A 15,482-nucleotide genomic window follows, 5' to 3' on the forward strand; every position below is an offset into this window, starting at 1 on the left:
TCCCGGAAAGAAAGGCGGTGTAATGGGAAGCAGAAGAGGGGGAAGCGCGGAGGCGTCGGGGCCGGGCTAGCGGCCAGCCCAACTTCGCCCAGCCATACCATCCATTCTCCTGGCAAATGTGCGATCACTGGACAACAAAATGGATCACATACGACTGCTGAGATCAACGAACCCGGACAGTAAGTAACTGCTGTGTGCTCGTCTTCACTGAGACTTGGTTAAATGACAACATTCGGACTCTGCTGTACAACTGGAGCAGCTAGCATGCTATCGAGCAGACAGGGCCATTGTAAAGGGAGGTAAATCACGAGGGAGGAGGAATCTGTGTTTACATCCGTGACGAATGGTGCGGGACACTGTAGTAGTATGCAAACACTGCTCACCACTGGCAGAGTTTATGATCATAAAGTGCGTCCTTTTTACCTGCCAAGGGAAATTACTGCGATTCTGCTGATGCGCGGTATACATCCCCGCCTACCAACAACAACAGCGATAAGAGAGCGGCTCTTAGTGAACTGTACCAGGCTGTCAGTGAACAACAGGCGGCACCCAGACGGTTTCACCATCTTCACTGGAGATTTTAACCATGCTGATCTAAAAACTGTACTTCCAAAGCTACACCAGCATGTTGATTTTCCAACAAGAGGAGATAACATCCTGGACCTGGTCTACACTACACACAAAGGGCATACAAAGCCACCCCCCCCCCACATTGGACTTTCAGACCATATCACTGTTATGCTAATGCCCGCATACAGACAACGGGTAAAAGCGAACAAACCGGTTCGTAAGCAGGTAAAAGTGTGGCCTGAGGGAGCCTCGATGCTCTTCAAGACTGCTTTGACACAACAGACTGGGAAATGTTTAAAGCAGGCAGCCACTTACAACAACCCGGACAGACATAGAGGAGTATACAGACACTGTAACCTCTTACATCACCAAGTGCATCGATGATGTGACCCACACAAAAGACATCATCACTCGGGGCTAACTGGAAGCCATGGCTGACAGGGGATGTCCTCAGGCTGCTGAGGGCCAGAGACAAAACCTACAGAGCTGGGGATGAAGCTGGCATGAAAACAGCGAGAGCCAACCTGTCCCGTGGCATCAAAGGAAGCAAAAAGGAATACACTCACAAGATAACCACCCACTTCAAAGACAGCAGGAACTCACAAAGCCTATGGCAGGGCATTCCAGGCCCTCACGGACTACAAGCCCGCGCCACAGAGCTGTGAGCAACATCCCTCTGCTCAACAACCTGAACCGGCTTCTTTGCTGGCTTTGAAGCACAAAACAGCACCTGCCCACAGAAGACCCATCCCCCTCTACATGAGCAGCCCCCTGTGCCTCTCTGCCGACAGCGTGAAGAGGACACTTGCTGCTATCAACACCAATAAGGCAACAGGTCAGACAACATCCCAGGTCGTGCGCTGAAGGACTGCGCAGGGGAGCTTAAGGATGTCTTCACGGACATCTTTAACACACTCCCCTGAAGCAAGCCATCGTCCCATCATGTTTCAAAGCTGCCACCATCATACCTGTGCGAAGAAAACTGCTCCATCCTGCTTCAATGACTACCGCCCTGTGGCACTGACACCCATCATCATGAAGTGCTTTGAGCGGCTTGTCATGTCACATATCAAAGCCATTCTCCCCCACCCTGGACCCCTTCCAGTTTGCATACCGAGCCAAAGCGGTCTACAGAGGATGCAATCTGCTCTGCCCTCCACCCAGCCCTCACCCACCTGGAAAAAAGAGACTCATATGTGAGATTGCTGTTTATAGACTTCAGTTCTGCATTCAACACCATAATACCACAACAACTCATCTGCAAACTTCGACAAACTGGGACTCAGTACCTACCTCTGCAACTGGCTACTGGACTTCCTCTGTCAGAGGCCCCAAGTAATGCGTGTTGGCAACAATACCTCAAGCAGCATCACACTGAGCACAGGGGCCCCAAGGCTGCGTGCTCAGTCGCTGCTCTTCACCCTGCTGGCCATGACTGCGCTGCAACCTACAGCAACAATCACATAGTGAAATTTGCTGGCGGCCCAACTCTGGTGGGTCTCATCACCAAGGGCGACGAGACTCAATACAGGTTGGAGGTCGACCATCTGACCACGTGGTGCAGGGACAACAACCTCCTGCTGAGCGTCAGCAAGACCAAAGAGATTGTTGTTGACTTCCGGAGAGGTCACACCCAACACCTGCCACTGACCATCGGCGGTGCTGTGGTGGAAGCGAGCAGCACCAAATTCCTGGGGGTGCACATCAGAAGAACCTCTCCTGGACCACCAACACTGCATCACTGGCGAAGAGGCTCAGCGCCGCCTGTACTTCCCTCGCGGAAACTCAGGCGAGCAAGTGCTCCACCAGCCATCATGACCACATTCTACCGAGGCACCATTGAGAGCATCCTCTCCAGCTGTATGGCTGTGTTGGGGCGGAAGCTGCACTGAATACAACAGGAAAGCCCTGCAGCGCATAGTGAACACAGCTGGAAGGATCATTGGTGCTTCACTCCCTCCCCTGAAGGACATTTACACCACCCACCTCACCGCCAAAGGCGACCAAAATTGTGAGTGATGCAAGTCACCCGGCTCACAATCTGTTTGATCTACTGCCCTCTGGGAAGAGGTACAGAAGCCTGCGGCTCCCGCACTACCAGACTCACCAACAGCTTCATACACCAAGCTGTAAGGATGCTGAACTCTCTCCCTCCTCTCCCCCTCCACCCTCAGCTACATAACATCCTGGACATTGGACCCACAATGGTCGCCTGCACTACTCCACTTGCACACTTGAACACTTGCACACTTGTACACTTTACAACTTGGTGTTGTTGTCCTGAAAACACAACACTTCTGCTGCTCTTACATAACTTGCACCACTATGCCACTTTCTTCATTACTCAGGTCAAACAGAACTACCCAAACCTCTTATTGGCCTGACTTTGCACTAGTTTTTTTATTGACTGTCTATGCACAATTTCAACAAAATTTTGCTGCTCTTATTTTTCATTATTATATGTGCCCTCTTATTTACTTCTATTTACTTACTTTTTTGTTTACTTGAATGTTATGTTTGTCTGTGGACTTAAAATTGGTAAAATATGTCTTGTCTTCACCGTGGGATAGTGAGAAACGTAATTTCGATCTCTTTGTATGTCTGGAACATGTGAAGAAATTGACAATAAAGCTGACTTTGACTTTGACTTTGTATACTTACATACCTTATGTTACATGGTATACTTGTACTGTATACTTACATACCTTATGTTACATGGTATACTTCCACTAGCCTGGTTAATGTCCAGGGGTGTGCTTGGTGGGCCTCATGTGAAGCCATCACTGACTAACCAAACCAGCCTGAACTGAACCGAACAGCAGAACTTGGAACCATTTGGTGTCAAGTGGGCAGGATGGCTGTGAGTTTGATTTGATTGGAATAAGTAAGTATATATAGTATAAGTATAAGTATATATACTCTTTTGATCCCTATATAAGTGTAAGTATATATACTCTTTTGATCCCTATATAAGTATAAGTATAAGTATATATACTCTTTTTATCTTTTGTGAGGGAAATTTGGTCTCTGCATTTATCCCAATCCGTGAATTAGTGAAACACACTCAGCACACAGTGAACACACAGTGAGGTGAAGCACACACCTCAATCCCGACTCAGTGAGCTGCCTGCAACAACAGCGGCGCTCGGGGAGCAGTGAGGGGTTAGGTGCCTTGCTCAAGGGCACTTCAGCCATTACTATTCGGGGTTCAAACCGGCAACCCTCCGGTTACAAGTCAGAAACTCTAACCAGTAGGCCACGGCCGTTAAAGGTAAACTATGCAGTATTGGCCATTTCCTTACCATTTTCTCGGTTTTTGCTTCTTTTTCGCTGGCTCTGTAATGACGAATGTCTGAGAAACTCCATTGCTACCTTTTTCTAGCCGGTGCCTGGCGTGTATGTGTATTTGAATGCAGTAAAGCAATTCGTTACACTCTGTATACTTCCTGACACTGAAGCCGTCGGCGGTTTTTCCGCTCACAGGCGCTAGGGGGAAGCGACACGGCCACCATTCAACCCCAAAAAAGTCATATAACCATTCCAATGACTCTGAAGCTGTTAAATGAAGGTATATTAAGCTAAACTTGCATATTAAGTTAAAAAACCTGCATAGTTTACCTTTAACAGGTTTACCAAGTGACTGCGTTGTCTTTTGGAGAGCTACTCGAAACAGATCAAACCCCCTGCTGGAGCCCCCTGGTGTAGATACACACTCATATTGTACATACTGTACCATACACAAGACATACAGGCCTGGCATACTGTACCATACACAAGACATGCAGGCCATGCATACTGTACCATACACAAGACATGCAGGCCATGCATACTGTACCATACACAAGACATACAGGCCTGGCATACTGTACCATACACAAGACATACAGGCCATGCATATTGTACCGTACCATACACAAGACATACAGGCCATGCATATTGTACCATACACAAGACATGCAGGCCATGCATACTGTACCATACACAAGACATGCAGGCCATGCATACTGTACCATACACAAGACATTACAGGCCATGCACACTGGCATCCTAAGATGGAGACGAGAAATATTTGTTGAGGGCGTTGAGGGAAAGTGTGTGTCTGTGTGTGAGAGAGAGAGAGAGAGAGAGAGGGAGAGAGAGAAAGGGTGAGAGAGAGGGAAGGAGAGAGAGAGAGGAAGAGAGAGAGAGAGAGAGCCTGTGGTGCTGAGCAGAGTCCAGCGAGTGAATCTCTGAATCTCTGATAAGAGCTGGATAAGATGTGACTGAGTAAACCTCAAGAAGCCATAAACCCACAGATAAGGCTTTTATGCTGCACATACACACACACACACACACACTCAGCTCACATACCTCACAAACTCAGTTTTCATCATAACTCCTTCAGACCTGTGATCTCATTCCCCTAACCCTGAAGTCACATTCAGGTAAGCATACCTCACACACCTAAACACACACACACACACACACACCCGTGGACTCTGGGTAGGGGGGGGGGGCTGCCACACCCTCCTCAGAATCACCATGAGGAGAAAGAGCAAAGGAGGGAGAAGAGGAGCGCAGGACAGGAACAACTGAGAGCAAAGACGAGAGAGCGGGACACGCACACGCACACACACACACTGGCCACAGGTACGTTCCTGTGCTCGGTCTTCAACACTGTGAGGACGAGACCCAGACAGACACGTGTACACGGGACAAAGTGATGGAATAATTCTGACCACCACATATGTCAACTTTACTGGAGGACCATCGCTGTTGGATAACACATCTGAGGGCCAACTCTTCAGGAGGACAGTTGTTTAGGCTAACTTTACTGAATGTTGACAGCACCACAGGCTAACTGCTTGCTAACTGCAGTGGAGCAGAACTACCACAGGCTAACTGTACTGGCTAACTCTAGTGGAACATCACAACCACAGGCTAACTGCTGGCTAACTCTAGTGGAACATCACAACCACAGGCTAACTGCTGGCTAACTACAGTGGAGCAGAACTACCACAAGCTAACTGTACTGGCTAACTCTAGTGGAACATCACAACCACAGGCTAACTGCTGGCTAACTCTAGTGGAACATCACAACCACAGGCTAACTGCTGGCTAACTACAGTGGAGCAGGCTAACTGTGCTGGCTAAGTGCAGTGGAACATTACAACCACAGGCTAACTGTGCTGGCTAACTGCAGTGGAGTAAAACTACCACAGGCTAACTGTGCTGGCTAATGCTAATTTTATCAGATTCTATTTGAGAGCCCAAGATCATTGCTGCCTAATTATCTTGGAGATTAACACTACTGCTGGCTAATTATAGCAAATGCTAATATTATTGGATAGATTGGACTGACTATATTGTTTTCTATCTCTATTGTACTGGACTCTGCTATTGGCTCATTACACTGACTGCTCTACTGCTGTTTACCTGTGCTGTAGTTGTGTGCTGTAACTTTACTATAGCCTCTGGTCAGGAGGCTAGCTCTACTGGACTGCTACTTCTAGCGGAGGCTAGGTCTACTACACACTCTGATCAAGAGGCTAACTCTACTGCACTGCTACTTCTAGCGGAGGCTAGCTCTACTATCTCTACTGCGCTGCTATTTCTAGCGGAGGCTAGCTCTACTATCTCTACTGCGCTGCTACTTCTAGCGGAGGCTAGCTCTACTATCTCTACTGCGCTGCTACTCTTAGCGGAGGCTAACTCCATTAGACTGCTACTTCTAGTGGAGGCTAGCTCCCCTACACATTCTAGTCAAGAGACTAATTCTAGTGCACTGCCAACTTTAGCGGAGGCTAACTCCTCTACACACTCTAGTCAGGAGGCTAGCTCTACTGTGCTGCTAACTTTAGCGGAGGCTAACTCCTCTACACACTCTAGTCAGGAGGCTAGCTCTACTACGCTGATAACGCTAGCGGAGGCTACCACAGCGCCCCCTGGTGGTACAGTATGGTGCAGCATGTGGACCTGCGTGCGGTGTCCCAACCTCTGGGCATCCTGCGCGTGCTGGAGGTGGCGCTGACGCTGGTGAGCTTCGCCCTGGTGGCGTCGGTGGGCCACCTGTCCTCGTCCTACTGGGCCTGGTGCATGTTCAGCTGGGTGTTCTGCTGCGCGCTCACCCTGCTGATCCTGGTGCTGGAGTTCAGCACGCTCAGCGCGCGCCTGCCCATCTCCTGGGACGACTTCACCACCGCCTTCGCCATGCTGGCCGCTCTCATGCTGCTGGCCGCCTCCATCATCTACCCCTCCGTCGTGTTCTCCTGCCCCGACTGCGGACGCCAGGTGGCCGCCACCGTGGTGTCGTGGGTGAGCGTGGCGGCGTACATCGGCGAGGTGGTGCTGGTCCGCTTCTTCCGGCGGTCGGGCCAGGTGAGCGGCTTCCTGTCCACGGTACCGGGCCTCCTGAAGATCCTGGAGACGTTCGTGGCGTGCATCATCTTCACGTCGCTGGTCCCGGAGCGCTACGCGTCGCATGCAGCGCTGCAGTGGTGCGTGGCCGTGTACGCGCTGTGCTTCATCTTCGCCCTGCTCATCATCGTCCTCACCGTGGGCCAGCTGCTGACCTACATCCCGTTCCTGGACAAGCTCGTCTGCATCTACAATGTCCTCGCCGTGCTCATGTACATGAGCGCGGTCGTCGTCTGGCCGCTCTACAGCTTCCAGAAGCATCCGCGGCCCACCAACTGCACGGCCAGCAGCCCCTGTCTGGCCTGGGACGCGCTGGTCGTCGTGACGTTCATGACGGTCATCAACCTGGGGGTCTACATCCTGGACGCCGCCTACTCCATCCACCTGGTGTTCTTCGTTCAGCGACGGAGCTAGAAAGGGTCTCAAACACTGGCCCTACTTCTCACACACACACACACACACTGGCCCTACTCTCTCACACACACACACACACACACACACACACACACACACACACACTGGTCCTACTCTCTCACACACACACACACACACTCACACACTCTTCGTGTTCCTGTGACTCTATGACTGGCCTGGCATATGCACTGCAGCGTTTCACCTCTTTGTGTGGACGCAAGGTTTTGTTTTACCGGTGTCGTAAAAGGTGTGAAAACGGTAAGAAAAAATATAGCTGTTGTTTTGGTGTGGACATGACCTAATGACCTAATGACCGTGTTCCTGTGTGGACATGACCTTATGACCTAATGACCGTGTTCCTGTTTCCTGTTTGGTGTGGACATGACCTAATGACCGTGTTCCTGTTTCCTGTTTGGTGTGGACATGACCTAATGACCGTGTTCCTGTTTCCTGTTTGGTGTGGACATGACCTAATGACCGTGTTCCTGTGTGGACATGACCTAATGACTGTGTTCCTGTTTCCTGTTTGGTGTGGACATGACCTAATGACCGTGTTCCTGTTTCCTGTTCGGTGTGGACATGACCTAATGACCGTGTTCCTGTTTCCTGTTTGGTGTGGACATGACCTAATGACCGTGTTCCTGTGTGGACATGACCTAATGACCTAATGACCGTGTTCCTGTTTGGTGTGGACACACACACACACACACACACACACACACACACACACATAGAGCAGAGGAGGATGCATGAGACTTCAGTCCGGTTTGCCCGTTTGTCCTTTAGAGGGCTCTGCCATCATTAGTTCCTGTGGGTGAACTGGACGTCACATCATTAGTTGTCCATCAGGGGGCGTTCCAGTGACTCTGTCACTGATGATGGATGAGGAACGCTTCTGAAAAAGAGACATGGATGAGAAATCAATGACTGCAGACAAATGGTTTCTATCTTTCTGACTTCCCGTCTTTCTTCTTGTGTGTGTGTGTGTGTGTGTGTTTAAGATATGAGATGAGATAAAATAGCTTAATACTCCCTTATAACTCTAAATAGCTGTGTTTCATGCACAAGAATTTTGCTTAATGACAGGCTCTGGCAATCAAATTAGGGGCCCATATCTGATTGGCACCCTGCACCCTGATGTGCATATTGCCCTTGTGACCCACCCCCATTCTGGCTGCTATCTGAGAATGGTGTTGTGTCTGCATGCTGCAGTATTTGCTGCCACAGCATCCTCTCTCTCAGTCTCTCATATTAGTGGAATTCAGAACGCTGTTAGGTCCCATGTGTGGTTGTTAAAACCCAAACATTCCCATGGGTTCTAGAACAAGAACAAAAAGGAACAGTCCACATAGACAGCTACACAGAAACCCTGTAGTCTGCCCTCAGAGAGAGAGAGAGAGAGAGAGAGAGAGCGGGGAAACTAACCTCCATCTAGTGCAGTGACTACTTCTGTCCAGTAGGGGGAGTCAGTAGTTGCTGGTGTAGATTGGCATCAACAGAGGAAATGATGTTTAATGGACACTCCTTGGTATATATTATAGGTGGATAAAGACTATAGATTTAGGATATAGCCTATAGATGTCCATTCAGACATGTAAAAGTATAGTCTGAAGAGTTACCGGTAATTAAGTATTGATATGACATTTCCAGCAGGAATGGGTCTAATGAGAGAGATGCTAATGTAGATTTGCCATGTTAGCGCTAAAGCGGAGGATATTTAATGCTAATGTAGATTGAAAATGACATTTAATGGACCAGTGCCACACCATCCTTACGTGGGAATGGAACAGGAAATGGGTTTCAGCCTTCCCTGGAGAGGAGGATCAGAGCAAGGAAGGGGGAGGAGAGCAACAAGAGAGAGAGATATATATGTTAGAAAGAAAAAGAGAGAGAGAGAGAGAAAGAGAGAGAGAGAAGATAAATTGCCTTTGCCCTTGTGAGAAATTTGAAAATGAGTGGTGAAGGCCAGCTGATTCTGAATGGTTAAGGTTGAGGTTTGAGTCATTAACTGCGTCAGACCCCTCTCCTATAAAACAGAGGAGAATGAAAGAGTCATTAACTGCGTCAGACCCCTCTCCTATAAAACAGGAGAATGGAAGTCACTTGCTCTCTCTCTCCATCCATCTTTCCTCTCTTGCATGAAAACTTTCTCCCCTTTTATAATGTCACATGCCTACAACTCCCAGCAGCCCCCTTTACATTGGACATGCCTACAACTCCCAGCAGTCCTCTTTACATTGGACATGTCTACAACTTCCAGCAGCCACAAACGAGTTTCACCAAGAGTGCTGCATGGGTGTAGAGACATTTGTACTCCTCTGGTGCCCTTCAGTTTAGAGATCCAACACGATTTTAAATTTAGTAGTGAGTCTGAGGCACTCAAGAGGATATTTGTAAGTGAAAAAAAGCCTTTACTGAGCTTGGCTATCAATTAAAATCATGGCAACATGTTTCAGCCAAATGGCCTTTCTCAGGGCAGCTCAGTAAAGGCTTTATACATACTAATATCCTCTTGAGTGCCTCAGACTCACTACTAAATTTGAACTCCCAGCCGCCCCCGTCAGAGTGGACAAGGCTCTCATATCAACCCACACACACTGCTATGCTAAGGGACCTACTTACAGTAAAGAGGGGCATTTGGGGGATTTTCTGTGATGTTAGTTTCTGTTTGACTCTGTCGATCTGACGTCCAGTGATTTAGTGTTGGAGTCAGAGCCCACTGTCTGACTACACAGGGAGTGCTGTTCCAGGGGTGGCCTGTGGGGGCAGTAGAGAGGGTAAACCCATCTCATCAATGTTTCATGGCCACTTCCAACCATTAGTGCCCTCTTCTCTTACCACACACACACACACAAACACACACACACAAACACACACACACCTCCATTTGCGCATCTATTTGGAGATCTGTTTCCAAATGGTATCACTCAAGGGATTGTCCTTTTCTCCTCTGCTCTGAGCTGGGATTCTGTCACACACCCCCACACATACACATATCCTCTGCTCTGAGCTTGGAGTCTGACCCTGACTTACTCTTAACTCATTGAATGCCAAGCTGTTTTCGGAAGCTTTGTCCTAGAGTGCCAGCAATCTAGACCATTGTTGATGATTTTGTACAGCCACAGCATATTCTGTGTTATAGCTATGAACGCAAACCGTGTATTTCTACACGCCTCTGTTCCTGAGAAATCCCAAGCTAAACAGTGGCTAGTTTTCATCAAAATCGCTGTTTTTTTTCTATAAAAATGGAGATATAACGTCTTTCATGAAATATGAAGTGTTGCCTGTAAAGTTTCCGGGAAGTGACCTGGCGAGACTGCCACCTAGTGATAGAGCCATTTAAAATGGCCTGGTTTTGAGCTGGCGCGGTATCGCCACTGATTCGACCCAAAGCGGCAACCGAGTTATGATAAAATGTCCAGATTGTGCGTTTTCATGAGTTTTTGATCGTCATATATTTCATTTCCATTCATCACAGAGTTCCCAAAATCAGTTTTTGGCACTCAATGAGTTAATATTAGTGATGCATTATTTAGTAGTCTGTGTGTTTTAATAGTTCTTGATATTACTGTTCTAGTATGTTAATAAAACTGTGTGTTTTAAGAGTTATTGATATTACTGTTCCAGTATGTTAATAAAACTGTGTGTTTTAAAAGTTATTGATATTACTGTTCCAGTATGTTAATAAAACTGTGTGTTTTAAAAGCTATTGATATTACTGTTGCTGGTAGTTGTTCTTCCAGTATGTTAATAAAACTGTGATTTTGTTAGATTGTGATCACTATTATTAAACTGCACTTGCACACTCTTTACAAGTGTAAACACACACACACACACACAGGGCCGCCCTAGCCCATTGGCGATACTGAGATTTGTGTATGTATTATACTGTACATTTATGTTTGATACATGAACCACAGGCAATAGAATGGTCTCAGAACATTTTTATTTTTAGTAACTTTGAAACTTCGGTTTTGGAAAACAGAAAGAACATCAACATAAATCGTCTTTTACAAACTCCAACAACTGAATTAGCCATGTGGCTTTAATACGCCCCTCGTTTATCCATTCTGCGCTGCCCCTGGTTCTGGTCTGTGTTTCACTGGTTGCTGAAGTACTAGATGTCCTACATGTCCCTTCACCTGCTGCTGTGTTCAAGCATAGAATCCATCCATGCTGTTAGTCACACCATTGTATTTGGTCATTTCTATAGTCCTACCACATTAGAACATTGAACAAATACAGTTAGACCATGTGCACGTATAGCCCACTACTACTTCTACTACTAAAACTAATACTATTACTACCACCAATAACTAGCCTATAATAAATCAACACACTTACAAGGCTCAGAGAGAGGTGAACCTGGGGGATCAGCTGAGCTTTCTTCAAGAGGTGAGGGTCTCTGCAAACATTTCTGGAGTGCATCTGGACATTTTCAAATATAAAACAATATTAGCGTAACATAACACCACTCATCACCAACACCATTACATTTACAACTGAATTCACATGTACTATTTACATGACTGTACATGCAATCCAGGCAATGTATTATGTGGAATGCATACGTAGCAGTTTCTACGTTAAGATAGAATAGAATTTTAGAATTTGTCAGCAAAATCTTTCCATAGCCTTGTGTGTGTGTGTGTCCATAGCCTGACGTCTCCCAAGCATGTCACAGCTTTCCACCTCCCCTCATGTCACCATGTTAAGGGTAAGTGTGTCGAGGCGGGTTGAGCAAAAGGTGGAACACTCTCAGGAAGGACTCCGAGCCACATCAGGGCCACATCAGAGCCACATCAGGGGTGGAACACTCTCAGGAAGGACTCCGAGGAAGATTTTGTAGAAGATGGGATTTTATTTTTCCCCAAAATAAGGCCCGTAGGCAATTAATTAATCATTAATAATAATAAAAAAAAAAAAAAAAGGAAAACAAAAAATTTTTCAATAAAGAAAATAAACTGGCATGATAGTCAAAAAAATGTCTAGACAATCAACAATGAATTCACAACAGTCAACAACACCTTAAGTAGGAGAGCTACAAGACCCACGTCTGTCCATGACCTGCTCTCTCTACCAACTCTGGGGAGGCTTATATTAGGCCCAAGTGCCCCTCTAAATTGGATCATACCAACGCTATCAAACAATACAGGGGGTAACACCGGTGGGCTAACAATAAATGTACTAAAACTGCTAGAAAACACTCTCCAAATACCTGGATAATTATAAGGACATATTTTTTATCATATCTTTATTCATATCTTAATTCAAATTGGCATAACTAACATTCTTTTATCAGCCTATACAAAATAATTATTAAAACATGGGTTCACTTCCGGTGAACTTGGAAGTCACTACGTTAAATAAACCCCGGAACTAGGCATTAGGAATCTTTTAACAAAACAAACAGAAGACGAGACGCTGAATGCTGGTGAGACAAACATTTTGCAATGTGACTTTTCTGCTGTGTAGTTTTAACTTAAAATAAACACAACATTTTGCAATGTGACTTTTCTGCTGTGTAGTTTTAACTTAAAATAAACACAACATTTTGCAATGTGACTTTTCTGCTGTGTAGTTTTAACTTAAAATAAACACAACATTGGTGTGACAAGACAAGTTTGACGAGTGCTTGTTTTAACGTAAATTGTAGTGATGGCGAACTGAAGCTTTCTGAACCAGTGAAGCTTTCAATCCAATTGTATCGAAAAAAGGTTCAGTACTCGAAGCTTCAGAACTCTATGAGGACCTCTGCTGGTGAAAGTTAAGGATAGCATTGTGTCACAAAGTGTTTCAGACATTAGCCATGAACATAGGTGCCAACTCTCACGCATTGGCCGTGAGACACGCATTTGATTGGTTTCACACACTCACACGCCACACCCCCGATTTCTCACGCTGAAGTGTCAACCCGGTCGGTCAGATGCCTAAAAATGAGTTTAGCCTATCTATAGATCTACCTGTTGAGCCACGGTTATGCTTTCAGAGACGGTGAGAGGGTTCAAGAGCACCCCCTGTCTGTGGAATTTTCTAAATTTTCTCTCATTTGCGATGCTACTTCAGAAGCCGCCCCAGGCGCATTTCCCCGATTTCCCGGCTGCAGGTATGCTGTGAGTATTATTGAGTATTTTTCACGCTTGAAGTGTCAACCTGGTAGGTCAAATACCTGGCAGATGAGGTTCAACTAAACTAAACCTATACATATGATATCACACATCAGGTGAACGTATGGAATCTAAGCTATTATTAGCGCCAAGTTGCTGTGATATATGGTTCATGAGAAAAATTAACATTGAACCGGGCGGCAATTTAGGCTAATCATATTTGCATTTTGCACACAGTGCACACCCATTACTCTCGGGTTTAATATTTCACTAACCCTTCACACAACACGGCAAACCCAATATCACAATAAACAGCAAACCGCATCAATACGAGAATATAAAACATGCCTTTGTGCAATAAGTGGTTCCTAAGTAATCCGGTTTTGAAATTGCAACACATTTCTACATAGCCTCATTGGGGCGAAATTATAATGCATTCTAATGTAAACTATTTGTCAGTAGGCCTACATACATTTTTGTAAATTGCTCAGCCATAGATTATCCCACTATCATGGTTCTTATATTGTCAGGTTCCAGCCAATCCCATTACAGATAAATTAATATATTTATATTGCCATGCTTCCTAGTGACATTAATGCAAAAATATGAAGAAAATCAAATAACGAGACACAAATATTGATATAAAGCCTGACATAAGCCATATGCAAACATTCACATCATGCAGATATGGGTACATCCTGAAAAAGGAATAGCATGTAGGCTATAGGCTATGGCCATTACAACGACCAATATATTATCTTAAATAAACTAGCTGAATAACACAGGTGACCACTTCTGCATAATTTCATGGAGTGCCGAAATGTCAACACATTTTTTAACATTTCTGAACTGTGAAATGTAGCATATGTTTTTGTGGTTGTGAACTTATTGCAATATCACCATAACTATTCCACCTGTGTGTGCATGGTTATAATTCTGAAGTGCAAAATAGCTTAGGCTACAGCACAAATATTTCCATAAAAATAAGCAAGTCTGACCTCTGAATTTATTTTGAAAGTGCACCTGATTGATGCATTTAAAAGTTAAAATATACAAAACATTTCTTAAATTCTTACAAAACACCCACCCACTTTTTAAAATTGTTAGTTTGGACCCCTCACTTTTGCCGTAAGTAAATACCAGTGCTGTTTTCAGCATCTGTTTAGTGCTTCATTGTCATTTTCATTGGATTCACGGTTTAGTTTGATATTTAATTTACTTTTGGACTGTTTGATTATATTGTTAAATGTTGGGACTGATGGGCACTGAAATCTGGGGAGGTATTTGATGATCACTATTACGTTCCATGTAGTTGAAAGAGTGTCGGGATTTCAAACAAACCATCCGCTTTCATGCATTCATTAAACGTCTGTGGTGCTGTAATGGAAACCTTATTGCGTAGCCAAGTAGCCTATTGAGTTATTTTTAAATTATGCATGATTTACTTTTTATTAATTTCGTAGGCTGGCTTTATTTTGCTTTTATTTGTATATACAGTGGGCATCGCTTTCAATTGGCCACTTCAGTCGTGCATTACGAGGCGTGAAGCTGCGTGAAGCTTTAGTACCACTTTCAGCCACTGTGCGTCGCACTGCCACTGTACATCGCTCTGTCAGTAGCCTGACTGCCGCCCCTTCTGAAAAAGCAGGAGGCTAGGCTACCTTTAAACGTAATTGTTACCGAGAGGAATCCCAGCTTACGAATTCAATAACAAAATAAATCGTAATTAAACATTACCTCGATTAAGACTACTTGGGTATGGCTTAAGGCTTGACTACACGGTGGTAGCGAAAATCGAAATCTGCTTTTGATAGCCTACCGGTGCCACTCCACAAAACTAAAAAATATCTTAATTTGCTGTCTATGTTATTGTCAGTGTTGGGGGTAACGCAACTACGCAAATCAAAACAGTGTCTTAATTTGCCCTACTTCTTGACTGCAATGTAGTCAATTGACTGCATGACATGTCATTTTTATTTTTCTGTACAATAAACA

General features: G+C 45.4%; 1 protein-coding gene across 1 annotated transcript; it reads left to right on the plus strand.

Annotated features, from left to right (window-relative positions):
• Positions 1-5,067: 5,067 nt before the first annotated feature.
• Positions 5,068-10,488, plus strand: LOC125287540 (myeloid-associated differentiation marker homolog). The gene has a single exon (XM_048233434.1). The coding sequence runs from the start codon at positions 6,508-6,510 to the stop codon at positions 7,378-7,380; it is 873 nt and encodes a 290-aa protein (XP_048089391.1). The 5' UTR covers positions 5,068-6,507; the 3' UTR covers positions 7,381-10,488.
• Positions 10,489-15,482: the final 4,994 nt, after the last annotated feature.

This window comes from Alosa alosa, chromosome 22, assembly GCF_017589495.1.
Source record: "Alosa alosa isolate M-15738 ecotype Scorff River chromosome 22, AALO_Geno_1.1, whole genome shotgun sequence".
Taxonomy (NCBI): domain Eukaryota; kingdom Metazoa; phylum Chordata; class Actinopteri; order Clupeiformes; family Clupeidae; genus Alosa; species Alosa alosa.